Below are 15,402 nucleotides of genomic sequence, written 5' to 3'. Positions count from 1 at the left end.
CAAGCCAAAAAAGAATCATGGATACAGTTTGCCTCTTCTATCACAAAAGACACTAGCAGTAAAACTATTTGGAAAAAAATTCGACAACTAAATGGCAAATTTTTCCCGGTTTCTGCTCCAATATTAATCAAGAACGGACAAGAAATATCCTCACCACAAGAAATAGCTAATGCGCTTGCAGAGACTTTCTCCGAAACTTCTGCCACTACAGCTTATGATACTTCCTTTCTACAAACTAAAGCCATAGCTGAAAAATATAAGATAAATTTCCAAACTACTCAGTCTCTAGCCTACAATCAACCTTTTCGTCTTTTTGAACTCCAAACAGCAATAAACAGATCACCAAATAGCGCTGCTGGAGCTGATGGAATCTATTATGTAATGCTAAAACATCTAAACAATATAGATTTGAATTTGCTAATAACTTTCTTTAATCGAATCTTCCTTGAAGGTACATATCCCTCTACCTGGCATCACTCCGTTATTCTAGCCTTTCCCAAACCAGGAAAGGATCAATCACTCACACAAAATTATCGACCAATCTCCCTCACCAGTTGTCTTGGCAAAACTCTAGAAAAGATGGTACACAGGCGACTTACCTGGATTCTTGAAACTCAAAAGTTGCTAAACAACAATCAATTTGGATTCCGACAAAACAGATCCACTTTAGATCTCATGGTGAAAGCAGAAACTAACATCCGTAATGCTTATGTAAAAAACGAACACCTTGTAATGGTAAGTTTGGACATTGAAAAGGCTTTTGACACAACTTGGAGGTATGGCATATTGCGAGAACTTTATTCCCTAGGACTGCGGGGACATTTACCGAAATTTATTAAAAACTTCCTCCAAAACAGAACTTTTCAGGTTCGCTATCAATCAGTACTTTCTCGTATCTATACCCAAGAAGAAGGTGTCCCACAAGGGTCAATACTTAGCGCTACTCTTTTTTCACTTAGGCTAAACACTATAACTCACAATATTCCCAGTACTGTCGAATTATACATGTATGCTGATGATCTCACTCTATCTTGCAGTTCAAAAAATATTCCTACCATTGAAAGACAGCTGCAACTCTCCATAAATAAGCTGGAAATATGGACACAGCAGAATGGATATCGTATGTCAGAACAAAAAACAGTTGCAATCCACTTCTGCAAAAAACGCAAGCTGCATCCGGAACCGGAACTTCGGCTAAAGAACCACCTGATACCGCTCACCAGTAATTTTCGTTTCCTAGGTTTAATGTTGGACACCAAACTTAACTTTGTTTCTCACATAACATATCTCCGAACAGTATGCTTAAAGAAACTAAATATTCTTCGGTCCATTTCTGCCATGAAATGGGGTGCTGATAGATACTCTCTCCTACATCTGTATCGCGCTCTTATCAGGTCCCGATTAGATTATGGAGCTGTTGTCTATGACTCTGCTAGGAAAAGTGCACTAACCAGACTGAACACCATCCAACACAGTGCCCTTCGTACTTCGCTAGGAGCCTTTAGAACATCCCCTGTCCAGAGTCTGTATGTAGAGGCGTATGAACCTCCACTTCACCTTAGAAGGAAAATGCTGCTCCTTAATTATGCAGCCAAAATTCAAAGCCTTCCAACCCATCCTCTTCGATCATTGATTCTCAACCCTGATTGGATCACGTTCTACAACAACAAAGTTAAAGAAAATAGACCCACTGGTATTCGATTAAAAGAATTGATACATGCCTGGGACATAAACTTTGACAATATGCTTCAAGAGAAAGATGTACCTGATCCACCCTGGTCTGTAACTCTCCCTCACTGTGATAACTATTTTCAGCAATGGGGAAAAAAATCCCTGCCATATGAAAGTATTAAACAGCTACATAAAGACCATGCCCTCAACAATGCTCAACGCTGTATAATATATACAGACGGTTCGAAAACAGACTCTTCTGTTGGTGCTGCAGCTGTCTTTTCCACTTTTACGCTTTCAATATCATTACCAGTTGAGTGTAGCAGTTACACTGCAGAATTATACGCAATAAAATTAGCCCTAGAAAATATAAACACTTCCCACAATACCAGCAGTATAATATACACAGATTCCATGAGTGCAGTATCCGCTTTGGACAATAAACTTTCAATATCGCATCCCGTCATAAAACAAATTTTTTCCTGCTTAAACCAGCTACGAAGTAAGAATCATGCAGTGCTATTTTGCTGGATCCCAGGGCACTCTGGTATCACAGGTAACGAGAGAGCAGATCAGGCAGCCAAACAACCAAACAGTGCAATACCATCACATTACCATGTACCATACGTAGATTATTTGAAGCACATTAAAAAAATCAATACAATCCAGTGGTCTGAAATCTGGAGGTCACAAACAAACAACAAATTGCTTGAAATCAAAGAGAAACCAGCACTATGGAAATCTAGCTTAAGAAAAAACAGACAAGAAGAGGTTGTGCTAGCAAGATTACGCATAGGGCATACACATCCAACCCATATATATCTACTCAAGCAGGAGGTCCCACCTCAATGCACTCATTGTGCTTTACCACTTACCGTCAAGCATATACTCTTAGATTGTAAGCAGTATTCCTATTTCCGAAAAAATAGTTTCCCTTCACTGTCACAACTGAAAGAGCCTCTATCACTTGCCCATATTATTGGAAACAATGCGAATTTAAAAGAACTATTTACCTTTCTTAAGCAGATACAAATATATGATTTTCTATGATTACAAACTGGAACCAAATTTTATATAAAAACAGGTCATAAGAACAGGCACATTTTGGCCCTAGTTGCCCTTGTGCCCAAAAATACCAATACCAATACCCCAGGTATTGTTCCCTTTTTTATTATACTTTTGGTTTTGGTTCGTTTCTAGGCCTGTTTTTTCCCTGCAGTACAAGCATTTGGTATTCATCTCTTTTTTTTATACTAACTCTTACAAAGCCAAATGAGCAATATATCTACATGCACGAGAAAGCAATTTATAGCAGCCAAGCGGACTTAATAGTAAGCTGTGAAGAAATTCAAAATAGTGGGAAAATAGAGACCTCTATAGTCGTATTTAGAATACAAATACATGGAGATAAATTATCTCCATGTGCTGTACTTGTATTCTAAATACGACTATAGAGGTCTCTATTTTCCCACTATTTTGAATTTCTTCACAGCTTAACATTTGGTTAAGCCTGCATACATTCATCTATGCTACTGAATTTATGCTTCTCAGCTCCCTGCCTTTATTTTTCCCGCCAGCTTATTTTCTCCTTGCATTTCTTGAAATACTCCAGGTATCGTACACTTTCACTGTCTTATCATACTTTCGGTTTCATTTGAGATTCGTTTCTCATCGTGTCTCGACACATTTTTCCTTTCAATACAAGTATTTGGTATTAGTCCCCTTTTATACTAATGCTTACAAATGCCAGAGCCCTTGCTACAAGGTTGGGCTTCACAATCCCAGAAATCTTAATGTTATTTAATAACTTTCTCTATGCTTTTTTATCTTTCTGCTGTCTAATTCTGAATTTCTTCCCGTTCGTTAAACTATTAGTGCAATATGAGGGTGAAACGAACATTCTTACTATCCCACTTCTATTGCTATTTTTCGTCTTTATTTATTTAAAATACTCCTTTTTCCTACCCCATCCTCAATTTAATACCTCGCCCTTATACCATTTGCTTGTTCCAAATTTATTTTTAAAATACACTGATTTCTTATCTATACAAAATTAAATCCTACACTAAATTCCACATATTTATATTAAACATATTGATATTAACCATTTTTATCCCAACTCAATACTTATTTTTACCTAAATATATTACACTACCTTGTCCATACTGTATTAAAAAGTGCTAATTTCATTTCATTCCTTTTTGGCCTTTCACTTTTCTTCTACTACTATGGACAAGTATATAAACGCAGTTCCTGATACATGGTCAGGTGTAGTCCTCTGATTTATTTCTGCTGACATCAATATCAAGCATTTTTTGCATTAGACCTTTTACTAAAATTGTTTCCCCCATATCTGATGACAGCTATACCATTTTCATTGTATTTTTTTATTTTCATATTTATTTGCATTTTATTAATATTTTGTTGTACTAATTTTACTTTACAATTCCCCCACTTTATATTGGCTTGGCAATTCAGCCTATAATTTACTTAATTCATCATAACCTCCAAGATATTAACATTCTTTCATCTTTCACTAATCTACTACTCTTCTTTTTCTGGTTTCCTCACCCTTACAGATACTGGCACCTTCTGTAACTTTCACATCCATTTCATCATCATTATCAGCCATTTTCAATCCACTGCAGGATGAAGGCCTCTCCAGCAACTTTCCAGTTTTGAGCACTGGCCATCCATTTACTACCCACAAACTCATGAATTTCATCCATGCATCTCCGCCTTTGTCTTCCAGGATTTCTTCTAGCTCCTCTTGGGTACCATTCTGTCATTTTTTTAGTCCATCTGTCATCATGTCTTCGAGCTATGTGTCCTGCCCAAGACCATTTTAGTTCTTCAGTTTTGATAAGAATGTCCTTTACTTGAGTTTGCTGCCTAATCCATGTGTTTGTCTTCTTATCTAACAGCTTCTCTTCCATTCTTTTGGTGAGTGCCCAAGTTTCACTTCCATAAGTCATGGTGGGGAGTATACATTGGTTCATCATTTTATGTTTCATACAAACTTCACATACTGAAGAGTCACATACTCTTCAGTATGTGACTATATTTCCTGAATGCTATCCATCCAAAATTTATTCTTCTCTTGACTTCCAGCCATTTATCATTATTACAGCTAATAACTTGTTCCAGATAAGTATATGACTCCACCTTTTCAATTACTGCTCCTTCAATCATTATTTACCTTTCTGTGGCATGCTTGTTTATCATTACTTTTGTTTTAGCCATATTCATCTTTAGTCCTAAATCCTTACTAACTGTGCATAACTGATTAAGATTTTCCTCTAATTCTTTGGGATCGTGGCTTATGACCACAATGCCATCTGCAAATCGTAAATGGTTTAGGTACTCTCCGTTCACATTGACTCCTTTCTGCGACCAGTCTAATCTTCTGAAAGCTTCCTCAAGGGCAGTAGTAAACAGCTTCGGAGATATTGTGTCTCCTTGTCAAACTCCTTTCTCGATTTTAAATTTCCTACTGGCTTTGTCTAGTCTAATAAAGGAGGTAGCACTCTCATATATTTTATTCAAAATCATAATATGTGGGGTATCTATGCCTTGTCTTTCTAGTGCCCGAAACATTGCCTTATGCTGTATGGAGTCAAATGCCTTTTCATAATCCACAAATGCCAGGCATAATGGTGTTTTATATTCATTTGCTTTCTCCATTAGCTGTGATATTGCGTGAAGGTGATCCATAGTTGAGAATCATGTCCTAAAGCCAGCTTGCTCTTTCGGTTGATTCTCATCAAGTATTCTTTCTAATCTGTTAGTAATGACCCTTGTGAACAATTTGTAGATGTGGGATAACAAGCTAATTAGTCTGTAATTTCCAATTTCTGATTTATCTCCTTTCTTATGCAGCAAAACTATGATTGCATTATTCCACTGCTTAGGCGTCACACCTTTTCGAATGCACTTTGTGAAGAGCCTTGCCAGTTTTTGTGTTATGTCTCTTCCTCCCAATTTTAACAACTCTACAGTAACTTCATCTTCCCCCGGGGCTTTCTGATTCTTCATTTTCTTCAATGCATGTTCTACCTCATCAGGAAGAATATCGGGTATGTCGTATGTGTTGCTACTTTGCAATCCATCTTCCTCACTGCTGGCATCATTCCCTCGCTCCTTATATAATTCTCTATAGTAGTCCTCTGCTATTTGAATTATGCCCTCTCTGCTGTTTATAAGTAAACCATTGCTATTCTTCAGTTTCAGTATCATTTGTCTTTCTGTATTACTGCTCATGGCTGATGATTTAAATCCTTTGTTTTCTCTTAATGCTTGTTCTACTTTTCTTGTGTTAAATCTTCTTATGTCCTCTCTGAGTCTCTTTCTAATGGCTTTGCATAACTCAGTATACTCAATTTTCTCCCTGTCAGTGTTTTTCTTCCTCTTCATTTGTCGTCTTCGGTTCGTCATGACAAGTGTTTCTTGACTAATTTTTTCTTCTTTGGATTTCTTTTTCCCTATAGGTTTCTTGGGCTTTATCACTTTCAGAAAGTTGTAATATTCCTCGTCGATATCTTGGTCCTGAGCAGTCTGCAGAAGCTCAAACTTGTTCTTAAGTTCCAGTACATACTGCTTTTTCTCCTCTTCTGTTATCTCAAAGACCTTTGTATTATTTACTCGAGTCAGTTTTTTCCTTTCCTTTCCTACATCTATATCAAGTGTACATCTTACCATTCTGTGATCACTTCCAACATTTACCTTATTCAGGACGGTAACATCATTCACAATATATCTTCTGTTAGTGAGGATGAAGTCGATTTCATTAGTTGTTAATCCATTTGGACTCTTCCATGTCCACTTTCTGTTCACCCTTTTCTTGAAAAAAGTGTTCCTTACTGACAGTCCTTGAGATTCTGCAAATTCCATAAGTCTTTCACCTCTTTCATTTCTTTCTGCGCTGTTTTGTCTTTTTCCAACCTTAGCATTGAAGTCCCCTATAATAATAGTGTAGTGGGTTTTCTGCTCATCTAGAAGACCCAATTTCGGTGTACATTTCTTCAACCTCTTCATCATCATGGCTCGATGTTGGTGCATAAATCATTATAACCTTTAGCTTGTATCTCTTAGAAATCTTGAGTATTAGCCTTGACACCCTTGGTGATGTGCTTTTGAATTCCAAAATGTTGTTTTTAAAATCTTTATGGACCAGAAACCCAACTCCACCTTTGCTCCTTTCACTGTTTCCATTGGTGTACAGCAGATTTCCACTTGATAAACTTATAAGTGATTCATTTCTTCTTCTTGTTTCAGCCAAACCGATGATATTCCAATTCACATTTTCTAATTCCTTTTCCAGCTCTAATATCCTGTCTTCACCGATGAGTGATCTTATGCTATAACAGGCCAAGTTCAGTTTCCGTGCATGGCAGTCTGGTCGTACCCAGAGATTCTTAGCACCCTCTGCGTCCACTCTGATTCTCTCGCTGCCGTAAGAGGGGGAGTGAAAGCTGCTGGGGACTGAGGGCCATTTGTTTTGTTGTGCTGTCATATGCTGGAGGGTTTGGTCTTTTCCTCTTCACGCTGACCAGGCATCTTGAAGAGAACCACTCTACACGTTCGCTGCCACCTAAGTGACGTAACAGGGCTTACCATCGAGAAGGTGTGCATGAGTGGATTTTAGGGAGGCAGGCCAACCGGACTTCTCCTAAATCTTCTGTAATAGAGAGATATTGGATCCATCAGTGTTTTGGGCTGAGTGTCTGATAACACACAGGATACCTGTTCCCCTCTAAGCATCTATTTATATTTACTCAATTTAATTTAATATTAATACAAATTACATATACTCTTGCATCCTTTAATGCTGCTTTGTGCTTTTAGGTGCATCTGTCATACCTAATTTATTAACATTAAATACCTATTTACACACACTTTTTTTTTCCTTAAACTTTTTTCTGTTAAATATAATTTCCATCATGCAAATTAGTAACTGTATTGATACATAATTTTTTCATGCAATCATGAGAAGCAATACAGCTAAAAACAAACATATGCAAGCTCTTTTCAAACAGTTGTTCCAATTTCTGTTATTGTTATACTGAAAAAGAGAGTTCTAGTTAACATATCTTAGCATTGTTTTAAGCTAAACAACTTAGCATTATTTCAAATGCTTAACCACAACTGTCTTAATATTTTTGACTGTTTAGTGGATCGTATCCTCCATTAAAGGTTTTGTAACAACATTGCAAAAAAAAAACATGTAGATATCAGTTCATTTACAGTTGTCTTTTTAATGTAGTTTAACATGGTATTAATGTACATCAAACATTCTAAAGTATTGTGAAGTGGTCACTTGTTTAACATTTAAACTTATTTTCTCTTGCCCTACTTTCATTGATTAAACAACAGCATTTTATTTCATACAGTTAAATAATATATTAAATTTGCAGAACTGTTTTGCATTAATTATTTTGAAATTATTTTATTAGCTTTTAAATTATTGATCCATTAATAAATTTATTTCTACTCTTAATTTTATTAATTTCTTCTCCTGTGCTCTTCAGCTACTATTGGCTTCATGCCACAGCTAGTGTCAGAGTCTGCATCAGTCACTCTTAAACCTGCATGCATGAAATGGGCAACAGCGTGCTTCAGACTACTGGAAAATTGATAAAACTGAACAATAAAGTTAATAATTGTTAAAACAAACTGAGTAGCAGAGAAGCAAATATTCATAATTCCTTTGCTCTTTCTTCTTTTTCTTTCTTTTCTTTTTTAAAGCTGAAGAACAGTTTATATAGCACATTTCTTTTCTCTGGCATAGCACAAAGTTAAATTGCACATGATCACAGATTTCCAAGCTTAACTATATAATATACCATACATGAAGATTAAATTATGTATATAGGAATTTTATTCCACTAAAGTCTTTCGTTACAAGGAGGCATGCTTCCATTTGTGTGCCAATATTCTCCATTGTCTGTTGTGTGCATGCATTGAGTGATTGCCTTTTTGTGTGTTGACATCAGAGCAGTGTGCTTCAGTATGCTCCTACAGTATTTGAAGAGACAGCTTGTAACAAGATGAAATATTTCAAGGATTCGTACACTATTGTGTGCTAAGTTAGTCTTTAAAATTAATGAAATTCTGTAGTGAGGCGAATGAAGCAAGAATAAGAAAACCAAATTACAATTTGCTTATCAAGTACCATATGATTTTTTGTTATATACCCATAAGCAAATTTTTCCAGCTTTGTTTTCATTCCTTGCAAATTTGCTACATATTAAAATGATGTTTTTATACTACCCAATACATGTTAGTAAAATCTTGCAGTACAAGGCCCTAAAGGCATAATCTGCTTTAGTTAAAAAGTTATGTTTCATTGAAAATAACAAGTGTTAAAAAAATTCAAAAATTTCATCCAAAAATAAATACTTTTAATAAGTATTGCCGTCCATTGCAATCATTATGCATCTATTGTCTTCACCAAGTTCATCGGACAGCTCAATTTCCAGTGAATGAATTTTCATGAAATTTTATATTTTGCCCTTTTAGAATGATTTGTAGAGCATTCCCAAATTTCATTAAAATCAGACTAATATAATTCTGGCAATTATTATATATATTTTTTCATATGTGTCACATATACGACCATATATTATATGGTATATGGCAACAAACATGATATCTAGTGCTTCAGCTATATTATACCATATAGCTGAAGCACTGGATATCATGTTTGTTGCCATGTGCTGGTTGGAGGAATGAATGGACAACTTGGTGGATATGCAGAAATGAAATTTTCTTGAAATGAGTTATTACTATGTGCTAATGCATGTGAAATTTAATATTTCACATATATACATTAATTCACTTGTTAAGTAAATTTATTTACACCCAGCTGACACTAGTATTCCACATGGAGGATCATTCCAGCTTATTATTCTTAGCGTTATTCATTAGTGTCATTTTTAGTGTTTTCAGTGAACTTAAATTTAATTGCTTATGCTTGATGGTATTTTAGGTATGTGGGAAAATTCCTGATACAGAACTGATACCTGTCAGTGAGTATTCTGGAATTGTTCAAAAGAAGTGCTTCAGTTTGTAAAGAGCCTCTTTTTTTTTTTTTTTTTTTTTGGTTTGTGCTATAATTTTTAAAAATCAGTTTGAAATCAATTACTTTACAAAAACAGTCACGATTTTTTTAAGTAAGCCTTTGATGGGTGCTTCTTTACTAGAAGTAATCACACACTCAGAAAAAAGTAACCCATTTTTTACCCTTAAAAATTGGCAGAAAATAATTAAAATTTTCCACTTTATGGTGTTACCTTTATTTTTTGATCTATTATGAATACAACTGTGCTTTGTTAATTTTTTTATATTAAAAACATAATTTTTAATTATTTACGTTTTTTAAATAAAGCCTGCTTGCCACATACTTTAGACATGTTTTTTTAATTTCTGCATTTGGTTGTTATCGTATTGGCAAGCAAAACTTGGAACAAAAATCAAACTATGTATTGCAGTGACTTGGATGTCACCAAGATGTAAACTTCAGATGTAAACAGCACAATAATCAAGTGAGTGTTTCATTTGGGAGATGCATGGATCAAATGTGATTCTAGCACACTTCAATAATTGGATGGTAAAGATGCCATTTTAAATTCTTGTTTTTCAACAACTGATAATTAAATGCAATAATGGGCTTAAGAAAATATTTAATTTTATTTTTTATGGCCAAACTTCTTAGGTAAACAATTATGATGCAGATCATTAATTTTGTTATTAAGGAATTTATAAATCTATATCAATATTACTTCATATAGATTTTCTTTAAATTAAAGAAGGAAACAGCCCCTGGCATAATCTATCCTGAAGAGCACCCATCACAGGGTTAAGTAATAATCCTCTTGTTTTACCAGTTTTTATTAATAACATTTTGTTGCCTGCTGTAAAGGATGCTAATTCATAGTTATTTGACCAGAGGGTAATCTCATGTTTGAATTACATTATAAAAGAAAAAAAAATAAGCACTTCTTGGCAGCTTCTTTTCTGGAAGATGAAATTAAATATCTTGTAAGAGTCCAGTAATGAATTTTGCCAACCTATTCATTTCTTCAGTTATTATGTGCATCTTTAGTTTGGCTAACTCCGAGTGCTAGTAATGGCCTTTTTTAGGCACGAATATTGTATCATAAAGTGGAATAATTTCAAATGTAAATTACCTAAAAGTTTCTCAGGCTCAGACCTAAATATATACTTATTATGCACAGATGACAACATTCTATCTTTAAACAAATGTAATTTCAATGTAGTGTAGGAGGAACAATTGTTAAAAAGATGACTCTGGAGTGAGTGGCATATTCTTATTAGTAGTTTGAACTCTACCTGATTTTAGCAGTACAGTATATCATTTAAGTTAAAGAAAATGGCTAAGTAATTTATTATTACTGGTATTAATTTAATAAATTTTACTTTACTGTCTTGCTTTATTTACTTTAATAAATTTTCTTAATGTCTTTGAGTGTTTTCCTTTGTAGGTTATTTCTCATTAAGAACTGCTCTCAATTAAACAATTATTCCATAATAAGCCAATTTATTTAAAAGTATAATTGTTCCTTGCATGTGATCAAGGAACTGGTATAGGTTCTGGAACATTATGCTTTTGAATAAATTGGTTTTATTGCTGAATACTCATGTAATTAATTTAAAGTCAGTTTCTTAATATTGATGCTGATTTATGGACAAATTTTCAAAAAAAAAATAATAAGAATATGCTAATTTCATTGTTTTTCTTTTTGGCCTTTCATCTTTCTTCTACTACTATGGACACGTATAGAAATGCAGTTCCTGATTTTAGATCTATAAAAATATCTTTTGTATTAGTGGTTGCAGGCTATATAAAACTTGACACTTGTTTTTGAGTGAATTTTGTTTTTTGTCTTTTAACTGTATCTATACAGTTAATCATTACAATCAAATGAATTATATCATTTGATTATTCCATCACTAGGTTTTAGAAGGATTGAAGCTAACTAAGATTTCTTCTCCTAGATAATGATTTGGAGATAATTTAAGGAATGAATTAATGATAGAAATTGAGGCTTTATGGCTGTGTAGTCCAGGGTTTGACAAAGTGAATGTAGTATGCTGTCATCAGCAAAATAGTGGATAGGATTTCTGGTCTGTGAGAGGAGGTCATTAATATACAGGACAAAAAGAGTGAGTGAAAAAATAGAATCTTGGAGAAACTACAGCAATAGTTGATAATTTAGAAGACAGTTTTCTCTGTCATAATTTTAGTTGGAACTTGTGTGTTCAACAGATTTTATTTTAGATGGAACTTATAAATGATACAGCAGATTTTTTGAATTCTTCAATGTTTTTACACTCTACCTATAATTTGGATAAGAGATTTTTTTTGCTAATTACTGCCACTGTAGCAAACTGAAGTAAGCATTAAGAAATAGTTTTTAATTGTACTGAAAATATGAATTTAGTTCTTTGTAACAAAGTTATTTAGCCTAAATAATATTAACAGTGGTCTTTTTTTTCCCCCTGTACTTTTAGAATATATTAATATGGATGCCAAGATAGCAAGTATCATGGAAAAACAGGCACAGTCTGTTGTAAAAGAACGAAAGCTTACCACAGAAGAAAAATGCTTCGTGAAACAATATTGGCAAATTATTCTCAGGTGTCTGATGAAGAAGAGTATCCTTATAAAATGACCATTTAGTTAACCTGTTTTTGTTAATTTACATTTCAATGAAAATACGTTCTTTAAAATTTGAATTTGCAAACCAAATTTTAAAGTAAAAGAAGGTAAAACTTTTATAAAAATTTCAAAGAAATGTTGAACAGGTGAAGCATTTTTCTCTCTCATAAAATATTTTATTTGAACCTGTATGATTATCTTGAATGCAGATAATCTATATAACATTTCAGAACCTCTGATTCTCCATAAGGAGCTTAAACAATAGTCGACTTAAAAAAAAATAATTGTCCTCCATGCTGGCTAAAGTCCTGTGATGTTTGGCACCACAGCACAGAAGAACAAAGAACTAGCATCCTTGCCGCTTCTTGTCTTGCATATCTGGACTGACTATGAAGTACATATGAGCCATCAAGGTAAACTGTTATTAGATTGTATAAATGTAAAATCAGATCAGCTTTTTTCAAGTAGTACTTTAGTAATAGTATTTGCCATATAGTGCAAGGAAGCCACAGGCTTTTTCTACCCCTGTCAAGAAAAAAAAAAAAAAAAACTGCCAAATAGATTATATGCTTCCCTCCTCTCTCAAAGGTGAACTGTGTAAGTACCCAGTTGACCTTTGAATTTATTCAAACTGTCAGCCTCGGCTACCTGCGCATGAAACTTGTTCCAGCAATAAATGACTTGCTGCTGGCTAAAAAGAAAGACTTGCTAGCTTAAAAGAAAACTTCCTACAATCTAATCTAAACCTCAAACCCTGTAATTTGAATTTATGACCACTAGTTCTGGAATTCTTAAGTGAGAATTCCACCTTCATTTATTTTACTAATCCCTCTCAGAGCCCACATAATCGGAGTCTTTCCTCATATGGTCTTCCTTCTGCCGATCTCACCATTCGAGTTGCCCCTCTTTGGACCCTTTCAAGAAGCTCGATGTCTTTTTTTCAGATGAGGTCTCTATACTGAACACAGTATTCCCAGTGTGGTCTTACAATTCCTTATACAGTGGGATTATGACCTATCTCTGCAGGATAATGTTTGATAAATCATCGATGGACACCATGGGCTTTCCTGGCTGGCTGTTTACAGTGTTCAGAAAACTTCATATCTGCCAGTATTGTAACTCCCAGATCCCTTTCCTCCTCCACTGTTTTTAATTCAGCCCCACCAAGTGTATAATTTATTTGTGGGTTGTTATTCCCCAAGTATAAGACCTTGCATTTAGCAGCATTAAAACATAGATGCCACTTCTGACCACCTTTGAAGTCTGTTCAAGTCATCCTGAAGGAGCTTTGCTTGGCACTAATCATTAACAATGCCAACCTTTACGTCATCTGCAAATTTTGGCATAACACCTTCTATCCTGTCGATAGGAGGTATGATGCCAAATGCCAATAGAAGGTGTGATGTGAAATGTCGACATTATTTATGAAAATGAGAAACAACAGTGGTCCAAGAACTGATCCTTGAGGGACTCCACTCCTGATGTTACATCAACCTGAAGAATATCCATTAATCACAACCCTCTGCTTTCTACCCTGCAGCCACCCAGCAATCCATCTTAGAATCTTACCAGTAATCCCAACCTGTTCAAGCTTATACGATAACCTCTCATGAGGGACCAAGTCAAATGCTTTGCTAAAATCCAAATAAACTATGTTAAATTGTTCCCTAAATTCAGCTCATGAGTGAGTGTCAAAATAGCCTACTAAGATAGTTAAATGATTTTCCCGTAATAAAGCCATGGTGTGTGTTTTTCAGAATGCCATTTCTCTCTAAATATCCCTGGATTGCACTCTTAATCATTGCCTATAAGATTTTTCCTACCAGTGAAGTCAGACTAACCATCTGTAGTTACCAGCTTTACTCTTAGAACCGCTTTTATGTATTGTCGATACATTGGCACTTCTCTAATCCAAAGGAATCTATCCTGAGTCCTTTTATATGATGATGCTGATGGATGGAAGGGGATGGATGTCTCATGAAGTAAACTTTACCATTTATGTTATGAAATACTCAAACTTCCTCAATTCTGTGGGTTACATACATCTTGAGACTAAAAATTACTAAACAGAATTTACACCACAGTAATCACATTTATTTGATTAGCATTAAGTTATAAAGCCTATGCTGGTTTCTTTGTCTCATGTACAACTGATGGATTCAAGCTAGCTGCATCAGTGCATATATAAGGCATGCTTTATTTGATGACATCACCTCAAGAAAGCTAGCTGCCAACTAGGTATTATAAGCTAATGCATGGGCAGTTTAGGAAACAGTAAACATCACCCATGTTCTGAATTTATTTCTTATATTATAATATTAACCTATAATTCATTTCCAAAGGATACACTATAGATATTTCTGTTACTCACTCTTATTTAAAGTGAGGGTGTGGGGGAGAAACAGTGCCTGCCATTAGTTTTGATAGTTTTTCAGATTGTTTACATGAAGTATAATTAGTTGGCATCACAATAATTGAGCCAGTATGGTGGGAAATCAAATTTCTAAATAGGAATAACCAACTGAAATGGGACCAAGAAAAAAACCAATGCCACTTGCAGTTAACAATAAAGATCATTATAAAAATCAAATATTGATTTAGCTTTTCAGATTGTTTATATGAAATGTAAATAGATGGAAGTACAATATTGGTCCAGCATGGTGAATAAACAAGTTCTGTAATTGAAAATGCCAATTTTCAAGCTGGGAGCAACATTGGCCTGCAAAGGTTTAATATTCTTGTTATTGAAACATTTGTTATTCTTATATACAGTTTGCTTATTTTGACTTTTGTGTATCTTTTTTCCACTACATGTCTGTGGTGTTCTCCTATTTTCATTTCTATCTAACCTACTAATGAGACTCGTGACAGAGAAGAAAAATGCATGGGATGCATATAAATTATCAGGCGACGCAGAAGCCTGTAGCAGATATAAGCTAGTCTGTAATCAGGTCACAAAGGAGGTTCGGCAGGCGAAGGCGGATTACGAGAAATCTTTGGCAAAAGATGCTAAGAAAAACAGCAAGGATTTCTTTACTTATATAAACTCT

The 15,402-nt window shown here is 34.7% G+C and overlaps 1 protein-coding gene across 1 annotated transcript in view; it reads left to right on the top strand.

Annotated features, from left to right (window-relative positions):
• LOC150077230 (coiled-coil domain-containing protein 43-like) overlaps positions 1–15,402 on the top strand; it is a 131,561-nt gene that overhangs the window by 45,634 nt on the left and 70,525 nt on the right. Inside the window, 2 exon segments of the mRNA XM_090386984.1 lie at positions 12,205–12,294; positions 12,297–12,348. Of these exon segments, the coding sequence (XP_090243110.1) occupies positions 12,205–12,294; positions 12,297–12,348 (142 nt within the window).

This window comes from Mastigoproctus giganteus, chromosome 12 (assembly GCF_048544385.1).
Source record: "Mastigoproctus giganteus isolate SK-2022 chromosome 12, ASM4854438v1, whole genome shotgun sequence".
Taxonomy (NCBI): domain Eukaryota; kingdom Metazoa; phylum Arthropoda; class Arachnida; order Uropygi; family Thelyphonidae; genus Mastigoproctus; species Mastigoproctus giganteus.
Note: the sequence above shows the minus strand (reverse complement) of the source record. Positions and strands in the feature narration are given on the sequence as shown.